This window comes from Pundamilia nyererei, unplaced genomic scaffold (genome assembly GCF_000239375.1).
Source record: "Pundamilia nyererei isolate P.nyererei 1_Seehausen unplaced genomic scaffold, PunNye1.0 scaffold00057, whole genome shotgun sequence".
Taxonomy (NCBI): Eukaryota; Metazoa; Chordata; class Actinopteri; order Cichliformes; family Cichlidae; genus Pundamilia; species Pundamilia nyererei.
Genome location: NW_005187458.1, coordinates 1,588,062 through 1,606,081, shown reverse-complemented (window position 1 = coordinate 1,606,081; position 18,020 = coordinate 1,588,062). Strand labels below are relative to the sequence as shown.

At 46.0% G+C, this 18,020-nt stretch overlaps 3 protein-coding genes across 5 annotated transcripts in view; 2 read left to right on the top strand and 1 right to left on the bottom strand.

The window, feature by feature from the left end:
• The first annotated feature begins 334 nt into the window (after window positions 1-334).
• Window positions 335-3,366, top strand: calua (calumenin a). Of its 2 annotated transcripts, none has more exons than XM_005734221.2 (7): window positions 335-411; window positions 661-892; window positions 1,354-1,547; window positions 1,640-1,806; window positions 1,880-1,940; window positions 2,528-2,727; window positions 2,808-3,366. In XM_005734221.2, exons 2-7 carry the CDS (start codon window positions 672-674, stop codon window positions 2,910-2,912), a joined length of 948 nt encoding a protein of 315 aa, XP_005734278.1. In that variant the 5' UTR covers window positions 335-411; window positions 661-671; the 3' UTR covers window positions 2,913-3,366. The 2 variants fall into 2 exon arrangements, with proteins under 2 accessions (XP_005734278.1, XP_005734279.1); XM_005734222.2 differs by having other exon boundaries at window positions 335-426.
• A 562-nt stretch (window positions 3,367-3,928) lies between these two features.
• opn1sw1 (opsin 1 (cone pigments), short-wave-sensitive 1) lies at window positions 3,929-5,357 on the bottom strand. The gene is made up of 5 exons (XM_005734220.1): window positions 5,018-5,357; window positions 4,773-4,941; window positions 4,537-4,702; window positions 4,150-4,389; window positions 3,929-4,029 (listed from the first exon to the last, which is right to left on the bottom strand). Exons 1-5 carry the CDS (start codon window positions 5,355-5,357, stop codon window positions 3,937-3,939), a joined length of 1,008 nt encoding a protein of 335 aa, XP_005734277.1. The 3' UTR covers window positions 3,929-3,936.
• Window positions 5,358-10,226: 4,869 nt separating this feature from the next.
• Window positions 10,227-18,020, top strand: part of tnpo3 (transportin 3) — a 9,349-nt gene continuing 1,555 nt past the window's right edge. Inside the window, exons 1-21 of one of the 2 annotated variants that reach the window (XM_005734219.1) lie at window positions 10,227-10,510; window positions 11,782-11,982; window positions 12,382-12,455; window positions 12,543-12,699; window positions 12,978-13,121; window positions 13,218-13,393; window positions 13,479-13,617; window positions 13,744-13,890; window positions 14,228-14,335; window positions 14,421-14,512; window positions 14,593-14,732; window positions 14,871-15,062; window positions 15,239-15,330; window positions 15,431-15,507; window positions 15,584-15,644; window positions 15,735-15,875; window positions 16,219-16,335; window positions 16,431-16,525; window positions 16,613-16,769; window positions 16,849-17,016; window positions 17,107-17,219. In XM_005734219.1, the coding sequence (XP_005734276.1) occupies window positions 10,391-10,510; window positions 11,782-11,982; window positions 12,382-12,455; window positions 12,543-12,699; window positions 12,978-13,121; window positions 13,218-13,393; window positions 13,479-13,617; window positions 13,744-13,890; window positions 14,228-14,335; window positions 14,421-14,512; window positions 14,593-14,732; window positions 14,871-15,062; window positions 15,239-15,330; window positions 15,431-15,507; window positions 15,584-15,644; window positions 15,735-15,875; window positions 16,219-16,335; window positions 16,431-16,525; window positions 16,613-16,769; window positions 16,849-17,016; window positions 17,107-17,219 (2,711 nt within the window). In that variant the 5' untranslated portion in view covers window positions 10,227-10,390. Of the gene's footprint in view, window positions 10,511-11,781; window positions 11,983-12,381; window positions 12,456-12,542; window positions 12,700-12,977; window positions 13,122-13,217; window positions 13,394-13,478; window positions 13,618-13,743; window positions 13,891-14,227; window positions 14,336-14,420; window positions 14,513-14,592; window positions 14,733-14,870; window positions 15,063-15,238; window positions 15,340-15,430; window positions 15,508-15,583; window positions 15,645-15,734; window positions 15,876-16,218; window positions 16,336-16,430; window positions 16,526-16,612; window positions 16,770-16,848; window positions 17,017-17,106; window positions 17,220-18,020 lie in introns of both variants that reach the window. The other variant, XM_013911178.1, reaches the window with a different exon arrangement.

The following is an 18,020-nucleotide window of genomic DNA, read 5'->3' as shown; positions in this document are numbered from 1 at the left end:
TTATTGGGGATAACCACAGTGGGGGTCACGTGTTAAAGTTGCAGTTAAATAAACGTGAATGAAAGAATCTGCAGGAAATAAAGTTTCATCTTTTTTAAACTTCATGATTTTTCCGCCCCGCCCCCTGTATGTCAGCGCGCGGGTCTGCGGACGTGGCATGCGTGCTTCCTTCTTTCCTCTCGTGAAGAAGGACCAATGAGAAAAGAGTCCGCGGACAGCAACCCTCTGACATCACCGAGGGAGCATGACGTATAACTGAGGTGGACCAATCAGGTCAAGGGAAAAGTCTGACGCGGGCTCTGATTGGCTGCGGAGGCCCAGAGGCGGCGCCGCGGGGTCGCAGACAGCGGAGCTCGGTGTGAGGAACGAGCAGAGCAGCGGTCGCCAGGTGTAAGAGTAGCACGCGCACAGGTGAGAGGAGAGCAGGTGAGCTGATGCTCCATCAGCTGTAGCGAGTTTGAGGCAATCAGCAGTTTTATGAATATTAAACAGAAACTGTGATGTTTGTAAAACCAGAGTTTATTATCATGTGACTGACGTTTGCGAGAGAAGCTGACTGTGAGTGAAAATATTCAAAGAAGAATTTAAAGCTTAAAACGTAAACTTTGTTTCTGTGTGCGTGTGCGTGCGTATGTCTGTGTCTTTGTATGTGTGTCACAGTGTGTGTCAGGATGGTGCGTCCAGTGCTTGTGTTCCTCATCCTTGCTGTGGTGGTCAGCAGCAGCAGTAAGCCCACAGAGAGGAAAAGTCGGGTCCATCATGAGGAGCCTCTGAGCGCCCTTGAGCATGACGACCAGAAAAACTTCGACTACGACCACGAAGCATTTTTGGGTCAAGAGGAGGCCAAAACCTTTGAGCAACTTCCTCCAGAGGAGAGCCAACGCAGACTCGGGTGAGTTCAGGTCATCTGAAGCTTCGCCTGGTTTTTCTGAGTGATGAAGAGAAGCAGGCCGGCCTCGGCTCTCCACATTGAAGTACAGCCCGATCAGACTGTGGCTGAGCGCTGTGCAGGGCCAGGGTCCACAGGGCATAATGAGAAATTCAGACAATCACTTCCTGTAGCTGTGTCATGCTGACCGTGAGGAAATAGACGTCCTCACTGGTCGAATCGTCTCCACCTCCAGCTGCTGCAGACGCAGGAGAAACTTTACAATTTCAACTCACATACTCAGCTCAGCTGTGTTCACAGAAAACTCAATACAATTAAAATAAAGTCCAGTGTATTTCCTGGACCTGTGAGCTCAGTTTGGGTTCAGTTAGGTTAGATATTTCTCAAGTCTAGTCTTTATTTTTGTTGCCTCTCATAAAGATGTTGTTTTTGGCTTTGCGCTCTGGTAATTCGTGTCTCTGCAGCATCATCGTGGATAAAATTGACACTAACCGCGATGGTTTCGTCTCTGAGGAGGAGCTGAAGGCCTGGATCAGAAATGCTCAGAGGAAGCACATCTATGACAGCGTGGAGCATCAGTGGAAAGACTTCGACTTGAACGGCGACGGCCGCATCAGCTGGGACGAGTACAGGAACGTGACATACGGCAGTTATCTGGGTCAGGACTCCATCTGAGGTTATTAGGTCTTCTTTGATAAATGTTATTGTGCTGTAATCAATCTGATCAGGTCTCTCATTGCTTGGTTCCAGATGACCCTCCAAAGGAACCAGAGTACAACTACACCTACATGATGTCGAGGGACGAGCGGAGGTTCCGGGTCGCAGACAGGAATGGAGACCTCATCGCAGACAAACAGGAGTTTACTGCTTTTCTTCATCCTGAAGAACACGAGTACATGAAGGACGTCGTGGTGCAGGTGAGACTGATGTTGTGGGGTCATGTGACCCACTGTTTTGTTTCAAATATTTAACTTTCTTTTTTTGTCACAGGAAACAATCGAAGACATCGACAAGAATGGAGACGGGTTTATCGACCTGAAGGAGTATATCGGTGAGGTTTTATCGATCAGGTGGAGCATTAGAGGAAACGGGAAGCAGCTGATCTGAAGGTCAGGAGGTCAGGCCTTTACCTTCTCCTGACAGACGGACTAGACAGTGATGGTCTCATGGAGCCTATGCATGCTTTTTGTGATGTCAGGCAGCAGGGGGCAGCACTGTGACGAGCTCGCTGCTGAATACCACAAAATTTACCTGCGGCTGAATTTATTCTGTGTGCTGCAGCTTTCCTTTTTATGATTAGCCAATCAGAGTGCTTGTTAGGTGGAAGTGTGTGTGTGTGTGTGTGTGTGTGTGTGTGCGTGCGTGTGTGAACAGACTGTAACCAAACAGATAACAGATTTAAGTTCCTCTTCTAAGTTTGGTCACTTCTTGTCACGTCCAATTGCCCCTCCCTGAGCCTGGTTCTGCTGCAGGTTTCTTCCTTTTAAAAGGGTGTTTTTTCCTTCCCACTGTCACCAAAGTGCTTGCTCATAGGGCGTCGTATGATTGTTGGAGTTTCTCTGTATTATTGTATTGCCTTGAGGAAAATGTTGTTGTGATTTGTGCTATATATAAACAAACTGAATTGAATTGTCGTAGGTGACATGTACATGTCTCAGGACGGCGAGGAGGAGCCTGAGTGGGTGGCGACAGAGCGTCAGCAGTTCTCGGAGTTCAGAGACAAAAACAAGGATGGGAAGATGGACAAAGAGGAGACGATGGACTGGATCCTTCCCTCTGACTATGACCATGCCGAGGCCGAAGCCCAACATCTGCTGCATGAGTCTGATGCCAACCAGGTGAGGCTGAACCAAATGCGCCCCTCGCAGCTTTCGGTTTACCTGCTTGCATGTGTAACAGCTGATTTTTGTGTCTTCAGGATGGAAAACTGAGCAAGAAAGAGATTCTGGACAAGCATGAGGTGTTTGTCGGAAGTCAGGTGACAGACTTTGGAGAGGCGCTACTGCGACACGACGAGTTCTAGAAGGTCACATGATTGAAGCGTCGCTGGAACAAACTGCTTCTGAATTTTGGTGGAAACTTTATGGAGATAATTTATTTTTAGAGCCAAAGAAGAAAAAACAGTTTTGATGTTCAGGCCAGACTTTTTTATTTTTCGTATGTGTTTTTGCTCCTCATGAGTTTCTGCAGTACAGAAGCGTAAAACACTGACCCGCCATTTTCACTAAAATCCACTTTTATTTCATTTAGCGTTGAAGAAAATTATGTCATTGGGACACAGTTGGACTAAAAGGAGTGCTCATGTGATTTCAGGTGAGAGCGCCTTACTGTCGTAGCTGTGTTGGTCATTTGGAAAAAAATCTCACGTAAACGTTTTACGCTTCGTCCTTCAGAGCGTTGCCACTTTGGAGCAAATAACAAATGGTTTTTATAAAGATTTAAAGATGCCTTAAAGCATAGGTGTCAAACTCTGGCCCGCTGGCCTACTGGTATTATACAACTACCATAATATATATATTGTTTAGTATTAAGCTTTGCTTGTTCCATATTCAGTTTTTCAGCAAAACTTGTTTGAGTCCATAAATCTGGAGGAAGATTTTTTTTTTTTTTTTCAGTAAATATTAATGTTAGCCCGCGACCTTGTTACAGTTTTGAATTTTGGCCCACTGTGTATTTGAGTTTGACACCCCTGCCTTAAAGCTTAAAAAAATCTACAGACAAAGTCTGAGTTTTGTCGCATTTTTACTTGTTTATCAATAAAAAAATAAATAAAAAAAGTGAAACTCAGAGTTTGGTTTCGTGAACGTTTTATTCAGAAAGTCTAAAGAAAGACACTTCACTGTTTTTAATGTTTATTTTTGCCTTTTATCTAAACACTTATGTTCTACAGGAACATAGATATCAGCTGATCGTGTGTACGTATAAACTTTATTTACATAACGATGAGAATACAGGAAACATTCGTCCTCCAAACTCTGACCTGTGAAGGTCCTCTTCAGCTCAGTCACGCCCTCTTAAAAGTTCTTTGTGTCACTTTGGTGTGAGCATTAAGAAGCTGTGGACACTTCAGTCTTTGTGGAAACTTCGGAGGATTCGTCCATTGTCTTTCCAAACACCATCTCCATGATACAGCCATTAAACTGAGAACAGAACAGAAGAACTCATCATCACTTCAGCGGCAGGGACAACTCAAACTGTCAGAGAAAAGCTGCGAAAAACTAAACCCTGCGTTCTGCACTGTGTTATCTGAGTGTGCTCACCTGTTTGTTCATGAAGACGTAGATGAGTGGGTTGTAGACGCAGGCGCTCTTAGAGAAAAACGCCGGGATGGTGACAAGTCGATAGTCTTTGTTTTCATCTGTGGAGTAGGCAAAGTAAAGAGCTGCCAGGGCGTACGGGCCATAGCAGGTGACGAAGGACCCCACCATAACGATGATCATTCTTGACACCTCCTTCTCTGCCTTCTGGGTGGAGGCTGACTCAGCCTGCTGGGCTGCAACCTGCAGAGGAAACAACAAGGCTAAGCTTTAATGGAGTGAAGTTCTCAAGCTCCAAACACACACCCAGCACAGAGACTCAGTTAATCACTTAGTGCTGGCTGATTGATTGATTGATTGATTGATTGATTGATTGATTGATTGACTCACTGCTCTCAGAGCACCCAGCAGCTGGGAGTAGCAGAAGATGATGATGGAGAGAGGCATGATGAAGCAGGTGACCATGAGGAAGTGTATGTAGCTGGTCGTGTTGTACTGCTCATTGTGAGTGTACCAGTCGGGTCCACAGGAGCAGCCCAGCCCTTCAGGGATGTACCTACCAACACAGACAGTCAGCTCACCTGTGCAGGACACACACGGCCAGAATCACCTGATGCCTACAGTACCTGCTCCAGCCAAAGAAAGGTGGGCAGGCACAGCTGACGCCCATGAACCAGGCGAAGGCCACTGCAGCCAGAGCGTGATTTGAGCCAAACCTAAAGGCTCCGAACGGTTTACAAATGACCAGGTACCTCTCAAAGGAAAGCACCGCCAAAGACCAGGCGGTCACCAGACCTGAGGAGGAGGGAGAAACACACCATTGCACCTGCACACACCTGTACACATCCTGCCGATGGATTGGGTGGCTTACCTGCCACGGAGCCCACAGCAGCCTCCAGAGCACACAGCGTGTGACCCAGGAAGTAGTAACCTCGCATGGAGGCTAAGAACACCTGACTGACAGAGAAGGTGACGAAGATGAAGCCGGAGAAGGAGATGTTGACAAGAATGAAGTTGAGTGGGACTCTGAGCTTCTTGTACTTCATCGTCGCCACGAGAACAATGAAGTTTAAAGGAGTGCCAGCAAAAAAAACAAAACCCATAAAGGCGGCCTGCAGGTAAAAGGCCCAGACAGGGGCCAGGTAATACTGGGGCCCCTCAAAGGGACTGACTTTGGAGATGTTCTCGTACAGGTGGAAGTGTTTTCCCATTGTGACCCTGAGCTCTTTGCCGCTGTGTCAGCCTCTTATATACGCTCATAAACCACTTACAGCAAAGATTATGCTGCTGGGATTTTTCTAAAGTTTCAGGATTAAGAACTTCTGACTCCTTAATCTGCTTACAGAAGGTTTTCTCTGTGAACACACAGATCCACCCGAGTTCACCTCACTGCTCAAAAAAAACTTTGTGCTTTAAAGGTGACCGCAGTCGCATGCACGTCTTATTTAAATATTTATTTATTATTTTGGTAAATGGCTCTGGGATTAGCCCTTTAACTCCAAGGAATTGAACCTAGAACCATGTGGTCAGTGGATGAGTTTTCCCTCTTTTTCCAAACAAACTTAATTTAATGATTGATTTAATTAATTAAATTGTTAGTGATCAACACATACTTACAACAGCAATCATATTAACAGCCAATAACATGACAGTAAAACTTTAATTATGCTAAATGATTTATCTGTACTCTTTAAGTTTGGTTACACATAATAACTAGAAACATTAGCATCCCGCCAACCAGCTCACTGTTGTGGAGAGGTCAGTGGGTGAGAAGCGAGGTACACTTGGACAGGTCACAGATTCAAACAAAGATCTCTTTTAGTGAGGCAACAGAGCTGACTGTTGCTCTGCTGCCAACTCTAAAAATCCTTCTTACAGATGAAGAGGTAAGTCCCTGCTGTGTGATATGATTTGTGATGGGTTTATAAAGTTTTTAGTGTAATAAACACAAGCTGTTGTCAGGCCCACTGCAGGGCGATGAAGACGCCTGATGATGAAGAGCAGCAGCAGGTGGCTGACGGATCTAAATCCAATAAGAGTCTTTTGTTTTTCCGTGTGCTCAACTTCCGATGTAATCCGGATATTTCAGATTTACCTGACCAGGTGATCCTCCTCAATCCTCCAAATCCTTAAAACATCGTCACACAGTCAGATTAGAAGACTCACGACCACTGAAACGGTTAAAGGGGTTCAGCGTGAGGAAGACTATAAGGAAGAGGAGGAGGAAGAACACTGAGCCTTTAAGAAGGAGCTGTCCTCCAACCTTCATCACTTCTCCTGCTCAGAGTCCGGAGAGCGTCGCGGACAAGAAGAAACTGCACCGTCTCCACTTCTGTTGCCCATTTTCATCCTGGACCAGACTGAAGAGGAGACACATTTATTGACTGATCGATTGATCAATGGCTGTAATGATTGCTGACCTTTAGAGCGGGGGCTGTATCATAACCAGGCTGTGAGCTGCATGGAGCATGGGTATGATACGACCTCAGTTTGGAGGTGACTTGCAGCCTTAAAAGACTGATTAATCACTGATGTATTGACTATTGATTACTTGCTACTATGGATTATTGATTAAGCTCCTGGTGGTTCAGGTATGAAGACCGGAGATTATGTCTGCTGCTTTCACTGTTTAATGTTAGGTTTCTGTTTGTTGTGAGTCTGTGCTGTAACACTAAAGGTCACAGTGGCCTCAGGTGTTCATGTATCCTGTATTATTTATTTTCATCTTTAATGTCTGTTAAATAAAAAAGAACCTGCTGATCAATGAAGTAATTTGATTGTGTGAATCATTACTTTACTTCAAACATTTAAATGAAACTCAGAAGCTGTTTTGGTTTAATTATTATTTTTTAATAAAATTCCTTTTTGGAGCATTGAGGCACACTATTATTCATCAGATTTATTATCCTGTTATTACAGTTATAACTTCAGAAATGTTTTTAACTTCCAAACTTCTGATTATTGAAACTGAATCAAACTCCAAGCAGCGCAGTTTTTTTCTGTGAATAAAAATGCCCCACTAAAATGACTTATTGATCAATCAATGCCCTAAATTTTGTTCACAGATGACTTGCCGTGTTTCTTTGGGTTTTAGAGCAGTTAAATTCGACTCGATCATTAGAGCTCCGAGCACGTCATCAGGTCCCTGAACGTCTCTTTATCCAGGATCTCTTTTCCTTATAGGGCTTCATTTATACTGACATCATTAGTCAGGGTCAGAGGTCACAGGAAGTGGGAGATGAATGCGAGAAATGAACCCAAGGTTTGTCAGTCTACCTGAGAGTAGTCGCCACAGCCTGCATCAGGTTTGGTTTAGTTACAAAAAAAATAAATCTGGAAGCATCAGAAACATGTCAGTCATAAGAACTTTAGCTCATATCATCAGCTGTTGTTGATCTGTCTGTAACTTCCAAGCCTTCATTAAAATCAGAAATGAAGCTGAGCAGATGTTGCCACTGGTAAAACTCTTTAACATTGATGTCAGTGATGAAACTAACATTGTACCTGCTACTTGTTCATGTTCCCCTAATAAACGAAATGATCCAAAGTGTATTTGTATTCACTCAGATTATCTTTGATATTAAAGTTTGTTTGATCTGAAACAGTGTGACTGCACACCCACACACACTCAGGGTTAAATGTGATGATTTTAAATGTGTGTAGGTTCTTCAATATCCAGGTTCAGCATGTTAATTTAGTAATTACAAACATTTCAAGTGTAAATGTTTGTGAACATATTTATTTTTATTTGTACTCCTCCGTGTACGATCCCCTCCGTAAATCGCCTTGCTGTAGTGGAGGACTTTTGTGTCCCAAGTATCCATGGAGCTCTGTTGGCTTGGGGGGCCCGGTGGTAGGGCTGCTCAATCTGCTCAACATTTGGCAATAAACCCTATTCGGATTCTTCTGAAGTGTGGCTGGCCTCTCTGTCACAGACAGGGTGAGGAGTTTAGTCTTTTGATAGGGGCTCAGAGTAGAGCTGCTACTCCTCCACATTAAAAGGAGCCGGTGCGGATTTAGATACGGGCGACACGGGCGGTTGCCCGGGGCGGCATCGTGGTGGGGGGCGGCATCACGGGCATCGTAGTACTCATGCTGCCCCGACGTCAGCCAGCGCATATTGGGAATGGCATAGGCACCGATTGGTTTTCCCTCGCCCATTTGCTGGGAGTAAGGGCGCCCTCCGTTTGCCAGGTGCGCCTGCTGCTTGCGGCGCAGAGAGGAGAGGGCGGGGCGGCGGGGGATTCACTGGCTGGCTGGAGCAGCATCTAACCAACTCGCAAAATAAAACAAAATTAAAACAAACCAGCAAACATGAAAACACCAGACATTATGATACAGACTTATAATTTGCACCGATGTTTTTTCTAAATTCTATATGTGAAATGTGAGCGCGAGAGCCTTCGGTGCGCCTGCTCGCTGCTGAAGTCAAAGTAAACTTTATTGTCATCTCCGCTACATACAGTCCAGTATATAGAGAGACGAGGCTCCAGTTACAGCAGTGCAAGTAAACGAACACTATATATAAGAAGAGTAAGAAAATAAATACACACTTTAGGACCAGGGGTAAAGGGATCAATAACATCCATCCATTCGCTTCCGCTTATCCTTTTCAGGGTCGCGGGGGGGCGCTGGAGCCTATCCCAGCTGTCATAGGGCGAGAGGCGGGGTACACCCTGGACAGGTCGCCAGTCTGTCGCAGGGCCAACACACAGGGACAGACAATCATTCGCACTCTCATTCACTCGCACATTCACACCTAGTGGCAATTTGGATTATCCAATTAACCTATCCCCAAGCTGCATGTCTTTGAACGGTGGGAGTAAGCCGGAGTACCCGGAGGGAACCCACACAAACACGGGGAGAACATGCAAACTCCACACAGAAAGACACCGGCCTGATGGTGGAATTGATAACAATTTAAAATTTAAAATTTACAGTTTGATGATTTAAAGCATAGGTATCTGGAGGAAGATTTTTTTTTCAATAAATATTAATGTTAGCCCGCGACTTTGTCCTAGTTTTGAATTTTGGCCCACTGTGTATTTGAGTTTGACACCCCTGATTTAAAGTCTCACACACATAAGCCATCGAAAGGGGAGGGGGGCCGGCTGCTTCCAAATAGAGCACATTTCATTCATAATGATGTAAATCCAAGCCCATTATGTATTCATGATTTGAATCCTGGGTTGTGTCAGAAATAAACCCTAGACAAAGTGAATCTGTGAACTAAGGTGTAGGTGTGTTAGATCATGTTGTGGTGATCCTCGAGCTGGGGGATATGTGTTCATACTGGAGTGCAAAATTAAAACCAATGGAAGATGGACAAGAAAAGTTCAATAATGGCAGGTCATCCTGAAACAATCAGAATACTTTATTACTCCCTAAGGAAATTATGTGCATTACAGCTGCTCCAAGAAGAAATGGTAAAAATAGCAACAGTAACAGACTAAACTCCAAACAATACATTATGTTACAGATTATAATATTAATTAGTCATTGTCAGTTGTTGATTCGTCCTGTTCTCATTGTATGACAAATTATGATGGCTGTTTGGTAGCTGTTTGCATACTATGCATACTCTCTCTCTCTTCATATGTGTGTGTGTGTGTGTGTGTACAACAGTTTTATGTTAATGTACAATCCTTAATATGTTTTGTGTGTGGGGGGGAGGGCGGGGCGCCAGAGGGAGTGTTCGCCCAGGGTGCCAAACAGGCTAGGACCGCCACTGTTAGGGATGCTCTCACTTCAGAGATAAAATCTCTCAGCTGAAATGGGATCATCTCGGTGTTCCCCCTGGATGAGCTGGTGAAGGTGACTGGGGTCAAGGAGGTCTGGGTTTTTTGGCTCAGGCTACTGCCCTCACCACCCAAACCCAGGTGTGAAGCAGAAGATGGATGGTTATGATAAGTTGTCATTAAATTCAAATTAATTTTTATTGTACTGCATTGTAATTTATTGTATCGTATTATTATTGTGTCCCTAGTTTTGTTTTATTTTAATATGCTGCATTTTATTTCATCATTTTATTTTTTAATTGCCCTCTCACAGAAGTCTTCTTCCGGGAGGACAAAGCGGAACTTCTTTTGGTGCCCGTGTTTCCGGTGGGACCGGGATTGCCGTTGCAGCGGAAAGCCTGTGAGATGGCGGTCGGCTCTCGGAGCGTTTAGGACCCTGAACCCGGATCCGAGCACCCGGACCCCGAGCTGTCTGCCTCACCGCGTCCCTGTGTCTGACCCGAGCTATGGAGGGCGGCAAACCGAGCCTGGCGCTGGTGTACCAGGCGGTCCAGGCCCTGTACCACGACCCGGACCCGGCCGGGAAGGAGCGCGCCTCGCTGTGGCTGGGAGAGCTGCAGAGATCGGTGAGAGGGCGGGGGGGAGAGGCCCGGGCGGGCGGAGGTCGCTTCGTGTTTTCGGGGATCTGTGTGAAGCGGATCTCAGGGTTTTACCTGTGTGAAAACGCACAGGTGAAGTGTAGTGCGCAGTCTCAGAGGAGCCACCGCTTCCGTTAGCATAACAGCTAAGCTAAAGAAAATGAATGGAGGAAAACATGCCGAGCTAGCTGCTATGCTAACTGCTAGCTGTCTGTATGTTACTTTGCCTGCCTGCGCACGTGTGTGTGTGTCTGTTTGTTTCTTTCTGTTTGTGTGTGTGTCTTTGTGTGAGAGAGTGTGTGTGTGAATGAGTGAGTGAGTCACCTTGCTGCAGGTGAGTAAATGAAGCGCTCCCCTGCCTGTGTTTGGACTTCCTGTTTGCGGTTCCGGCTTGTTTGTTTTTATTCAGCTGGTAGCATGTTAGCATGGTCACAGTCAGGTGACCTGGGGTAAAAGGTCAGCCACTGTGCGTGAGGGCTGAAGTTATGCAGGTGAAAGTTTCCCCCTGTAGCAGTCAGCTGATCAGTGAGCATGCTCAGTGGAGTGTTTGTGGAGCCCCAGCTCACAGCCTTCAGTCACGTGAGAACTAATTCGAGCGTCTCAGGTGGACCTGAGGAGAACACCTGAAGAGAACCAGGTTCAGTCAGGTGGTTGGTCTTTTGGGGACAACAGATCAAACGGTTCATTGTAATGTCAACTAGCTGGAAACGTGAGGCTTCTGGTTCTGGTCAGATGTTCTCCCGAGTGGCTGATGGGCATTAATGATAAGGAGCAGAATCAGCAGACAGCCCACGATTCAATCTTATGAAAATAATTCACTGAAGATTTTTTTTAACATTTTACAGTGTGCGAGTATTAGAGTAATATTCGCAATCACCACCTTTAAACTGTAGATTATGTTGTCAAAGTTAAACTTTGTTAGTACCTGTTTTATACAACAATGTAACATCATCTCTTCATTTATTTTCTTACCAAGCTCACCAACATTTCACTAAGACCTGCATAAATGTTGCCGTAATACGAGTCACTCTGCAACTGAATAGAGTCAAGTTGGCAATTATGTGCAATCTGTTTGAGATGATACAGCAGTTACCTGATAAAGTTGCCTCCTTCAATTTAGTCAGAAGTCCTCTTGTTCATATTTTAATTAGTTTATTTATTTTTGTTTGGTGTCCCTGTATAGACAAAATATCATAATGTTATGCTGTGTCGATTGTTTTCTTCTCCCATCCTTCGCTATGACATCACTTCTTCCTCAGATGTATGCTTGGGAGGTGTCAGACCAGCTGCTGCAGCTCAAACAGGACGTGGAGTCGTGTTACTTCGCCGCACAGACAATGAAGATGAAGATCCAGACGAGCTTCTACGAGCTCCCGCCAGAGACCCACAATGCACTGCGAGACTCGCTGCTGACGCACATCCAAAACCTCAAGGACCTGTCACCCATCATTGTAACCCAGGTAACTGCACCTGTTCCGGCGGTATAAGCATCGGAGTCAATAGGACTTCATTGACTCTTGACTGATCCTCACCTTTTGTACTCGGCTGTAAAGTTGTCTCAGTGGGGTTTCCCTGGAAACAGCTGATTATCACTTCAGTTAAGAGGAATGTGTCCTGTAACAGAATCAGCCAATCAGAATCATCAAATATTTCTTACCTGTGATGTTTAATGTTGGCTTGAGCTGGTTAACACCTGCTTTAATACATCTGTGTGGTTGTTATCACACCTCGTCGGAGGGCGGGGGTTTAACTGTAAAAAGTAAGCTGAACTTGCAGTGACATCATCAGGGTTTAAAAACAGGAAGTTTGTTTGTGATAGTTCTTACTTGAGTAACTCAGACCATCACCCTTTCCCTCAGCTGGCTTTGGCGATCGCTGACCTTGCCCTTCAGATGGCGTCCTGGAAAGGATGTGTTCATACACTGATAGAAAAGTAAGAATTCACAAAATCGGCTAACACAATGTTTTCTCTGAAGCTGGACAGTGACTAACCTGTTCCTCTGTCTCCGCCCCTTCTCAGGTACAACAATGACATCAGCTCGATGCTCTTCCTCATAGAGATCCTCACCGTGCTCCCAGAGGAAGTTCACAGCCGCTCGCTTAGGATCGGAGCGAATCGGAGGACGGAGATCATCGAGGACCTGGCGTACTACTCAAGCACCGTGGTTACCTTGCTGGTGAGACACCTGTCTGACTCTCACCTGTCAGACAGCTCAGTAATATTTCTGTCTGAACACCATTGAATGTTGATCGTATCTGTTCACCAGGCCAGTGGCTGTTTAACTGTCACATGATTGCCACATTAGCTGCATGTTGTCATTAAGGTAGGGGTGTGGCTAGTAATAAAACCATAATGATAATGTGGCGGAAACTGTTATCACTCTAAAAACGGAGATGTCACTGATGATGTCACTAATCTTTATTTAAACAGGACTCTGACTTTATTTGTCCTCAGACAACCTGCGTGGAGAAAACGGGGAATGATGAGAAGATGCTTATTAAGGTGTTTCGCTGTCTGGGCAGCTGGTTCAACCTGGGCGTCCTCGACAGCAACTTCATGGCGAGCAACCAGCTGCTCATGGTGCTTTTCCAGGTCCTGGTAAGTGTGAGAGTGCCGTCAATGATCTGATGATCACGTGAGCCTCGATCTTGAATCGTGTGAATATTTCTATGTTACCCCAAACTGTCTCCACAGCAGAGGGACGAAACCTCTACCAACCTCCACGAGGCGTCCTCCGACTGTGTGTGCTCTGCGCTCTACGCCATAGAAAACGTGGAGACCAACGTTGCATTGGCGCTGCAGCTCTTCCAGGGCGTCCTGACACTAGAGACGGCCTATCACATGGCAGTAGCCCGAGAAGATCTGGACAAGTGAGGACAAATCTAGTTCTGATTGTGGCATTCATGTGTTGTTTACATATTGTCAGTAACACGCGTGTTCAATTCTCATCCTCAGAGTGCTGAACTACTGCAGGATCTTCACAGAGCTCTGCGAGACCTTCCTGGAGACCACGGTCAGGAGTCCAGGACAGGGCATGGGAGACCTGAGGACCCTGGAGCTGCTGCTGATCTGTGCAGGACACCCCCAGTACGAGGTACGAACACACCCCATGGCATTGCATATGACATGGCATATGAAGCTCCTGTGTGTTCTAATTCGGATGTCAGCCTGTCTGGTCTGCGTTATGGTTCTGTGTGTGATTCTGTTCTCTGTGGTCCAGGTGGTGGAGATCTCCTTTAACTTCTGGTACCGTCTTGGGGAACACCTGTACAAAATCAACGACCCGACTTTGCACGCCATCTTCAGACCGTACATCCAGAGGCTTCTCCACTGTTTGGCCCGGCACTGCCAGCTCGATCCGGATCATGTAAGAACCAGAACCTGAACCTTTTCATGCTGCAGTCTGGCTCCAGATCCTTCTGTGTAAAGTTTTTATGATGCTGAGTTTGAACACACTGCTGTAAGTTGAACCCTGACTGTATTACCTGTCCTTGTTGTCTCCATGGTGGTCCACAATAATGCACACAGGTGTGTTCACCGTGAGTGATCAGTAATCAGTGAATCACTTTGAATGTGAAGTCAGGAACACAAACAAACTAAAAATGTCAGCGCCTGTCAGACTTCCAGCTCTGGCTCCACCCACAGGTGTTGGCTTCAGGTGTTCAGGTCATGAAATCTTAGTCTGAATTTTTCTCCGTCCACAGGAGGGAATCCCGGAGGACACAGACGACTTTGGCGAGTTCCGGATGAGGGTGTCTGACCTTGTTAAAGATGTCATCTTCCTGGTTGGCTCCGTGGAGTGCTTCGCTCAGGTAACTAATCCTCAGGTGGTTTCAGGCTGACAGGTGGGATCTGTTTCACCTTTATTCTTTCATTAACATCACTTCCTGTCCTCAGCTGTACTCCACGCTGAAAGATGGGAATCCTCCCTGGGAGGTCACAGAGGCCGTCCTCTTCATCATGGCTTCCATCGCAAAGAGCGTCGACCCGTGAGTATCTGTGTCACTGCCACGGGAAGTTCTCACAGACGCGTTCATCAAGTAAACATGTTCTCCATGTCGGATTTCAGGGAGAACAACCCGACGCTCACGGAGGTGCTGCAGCAGATTGTGTTACTTCCGGAGAGCGTTCACATGGCGGTGAGATACACGAGTATCGAGTTGGTTGGCGAGATGAGCGAGGTCGTGGACAGGAATCCCAGATTCCTTGGTACGGAGGAATGATCCTGAACAATGGCAGTGTCCTGATGATGCAGTCAGCCATGTTTTAACTTCCTTGCCTTTCAGGATGTCGTAGCTTCACAGGTGCGTCTGGGAATACTGAATAATATTTTGTACTTCCTGTCAGACTCTGTGTTGAACTACCTGATGAAAGGTCTGCGAGAGAAACCGCTGGCATCTGCGGCAGCAAAGGCAATCCACAACATCTGCTCCGTGTGCAGAGATCACATGGCTCAGCACTTCCACGGGCTGCTGGACATCGCTCGCTCACTAGACTCCTTCGCCCTTTCCACAGAGGCTGCCGTCGGCCTGCTCAAAGGTACCTGCGCTGACATCATCACATATTTGTACTGTACCTGCCTTGAATTTATCAGATACCTATGGTCACATTTAGAAGGTACAAGGTTTAAATCTCTGACACAGGTTTATCCTTATGAGTGGTGTAGATGCAGCAGGCTCATGTGTAATCACATCAGTGTACTATTACCTGTACAGGTACGGCTCTGGTCCTGGCTCGACTTCCTCTGGAGAAGATCGCAGAGTGTCTGAGCGACCTGTGTGCTGTTCAGGTTATTGCTCTGAAGAAGGTCAGAGGGGTGTGTGTGTGTTTGTTTGTTTGATTGTTTGATTGTTTGTTTGTTTGTTTGTTTGTTTGTTCACTTATGTGTTTACTTGTTTGTGTTTTAGCTTCTGACTGAGCAGTCCACAAATGGTAAATCAGCTGATCCGACGGTGTGGCTCGACAGGTTGGCTGTGATTTTCAGGTGAGTTCTCCTGTTTGTTCACTTCCAGTATAACTTTAATGAAACAGCTGACGGTGGACACATCATTTCTCTGCAGACACACAAACCCGATCGTCGAGAATGGACAGACTCACCCGTGTCAGAAAGTCATCCAGGAGGTAACACACCTGCACTCACCTGGAAGTCTGATTTGAATAGAGTGATTTGAATAGATGTGATAGAGGTACCTCTGGTCATGTGACTTGCAGATCTGGCCCGTATTGTCGGAGACTCTGAACACTCACCAGGCTGATAACCGCATCGTGGAGCGCTGCTGTCGCTGCCTCAGGTTCGCTGTGCGCTGTGTCGGGAAAGGCTCCGCCTCCCTGCTGCAGCCGCTTGTCACACAGGTGAGACCTCATATCGGACAGCGAGCAGGAAGCAGGTTCAACAAGCTCTGAGTTTAAAAATAAACTCTGAGCTTCCAGAACAGCTGATCAGAGCTTTTCCAGTCGGCTTTGAGTATGTGCACCATGATGTAGTCAATCAGTAATCAATCAAATAAAGTTTGTTGTTGAAACTTGTCACACAAAATAATCATCTGTGAACAGATTCAAAGCAGTTTGCCAGACTCCAGGGGGCGCTGTGACTAAAGTGTCAGCAATTCTGATTGGTTTAGAGAGAATCTGTGATCCCCGGTGATGCAGTGTTGTTTTGTTTCCAATGAAACAATCACGTGTGTGTTGTTGTCAGATGGTGGGCGTGTATCAGGTGTACCCACACTCCTGCTTCCTGTACCTGGGCAGCATCCTGGTGGATGAGTACGGTATGGAGGAGGGCTGCAGACAGGGATTACTCGACATGCTACAGGTGAGCACACCTGGGCACTGAGGCTCCACCTTTCTGTTATGTGCTCATTGAGCTGGTCAGTGATGATGATGGTGGTGTGGCTTCCTCCTCCTCAGGCTCTCTGCATGCCGACCTTCCAGCTGTTGGAGCAGCCGAACGGTCTAAGGAATCACCCTGACACTGTGGATGACCTTTTCAGGCTGGCCACCAGGTGAGTCTGAAGCTCCGCCCATTTGAGCCCGATGGTGCCACGCTCCGTAGCTCTGCCCGTTTTCACCCGTTATCCTCTTCTGCTCAGGTTCGTCCAGCGAAGTCCTGTCACACTGCTCAGCAGCAGCATCATCATTCACATCATACAGTGCGCCATCGCCGCCACCTCATTGGACCACCGAGACGCCAACTGCAGCGTGATGAAGTTTGTCCGAGACCTCATCCACACAGGAGTCGCCAACGATGTAAGTCTAATGGAAACGTGCTGTAAACGCCAGTAATGTCACAGGAGTCTGCTTCACCTTAACACCTGTGGGTCTGCAGCACGAGGAGGACTTCGAGGTGAGAAAGCGTCTGATAGGTCAGGCTATGGAGCAGCACGGCCAGCAGCTCGTCACTCAGCTGATGCACTCATGCTGCTTCTGTCTGCCGCCGTACACGCTACCTGACGTCGCCGAGGTGCTGTGGGAGATCATGGTGTTCGACCGGCCGGTGAGTAGGTGGTAGGGCATCTCAAACCTGTGTGCATGCTGGGGGTGTCGGGTGACTCTAGGTGCTGATGATGGTGTCCTTGTGTTGCAGACGTTCTGCCGCTGGTTAGAGAGCGCCCTGAAAGGTTTACCGAAGGAGACGTCAGGCGGCGCCGTGACAGTCACCCATAAACAGCTGACTGACTTCCATAAACAGGTCACCAGGTGAGATAACCAGTGTTGGGCAAGTTACTTTGAAAAAGTAATTAATTATAGTTACTAGTTACTTCTTCAAAAAAGTAACTGAGTTAGTAACTGAGTTACAATATTCTAAAAGTAATTAATTACTTGAAAAGTAACTATTGCGTTACTTAAAAAAAACAAAAACGTTTAACCCTCTGAGGTCCAGGGTGTAATTGGTCATTTTTAACTACTTTTGATTTTCCCTTTAAAAGCTATTTCCTTTGCCTTGTTTGGTCTCATCCTTTTCAGCACAACCTCGCGTGTCTGAATTTACAGTCATGTTTTCATTTTTGACATACTGTGTTAACGCAGTTGATCTAAAATCAGACAAAAAACATAAACATAAAATCAGAGTAGAAAAAGTTATATTTTTCAATGTAACAACAACAAACATGTTTAATGATAATATTTCATAACTTTAAATGTAAATATAAATTGTCAATTTTAAAATCCTCTGCACAAGTTTTGCAAACAACAAAGTTATTTGCATCCATTTACCTTTTACCCTTTGTTATAACCATTTCAAACTATTTACAGAACAGCTGTTCTGCATTCAGTAAGATGCCACACAAATTATTTGTGCCACTCCAAAAAAATAATTTCTGTCCACTATAAAGGAGAACATCACAGCCTGATACCTGCAAGTCTGACAGCAGCAGGTGTATCATTGTTTTTATTCAGCAGTCGTGTCATTTTACTGACACACAACACCAAACTATCCTCTACACTACACATTAACTACACACTCCAAACACGCTAAACATCACAAATCTCTCACATCTC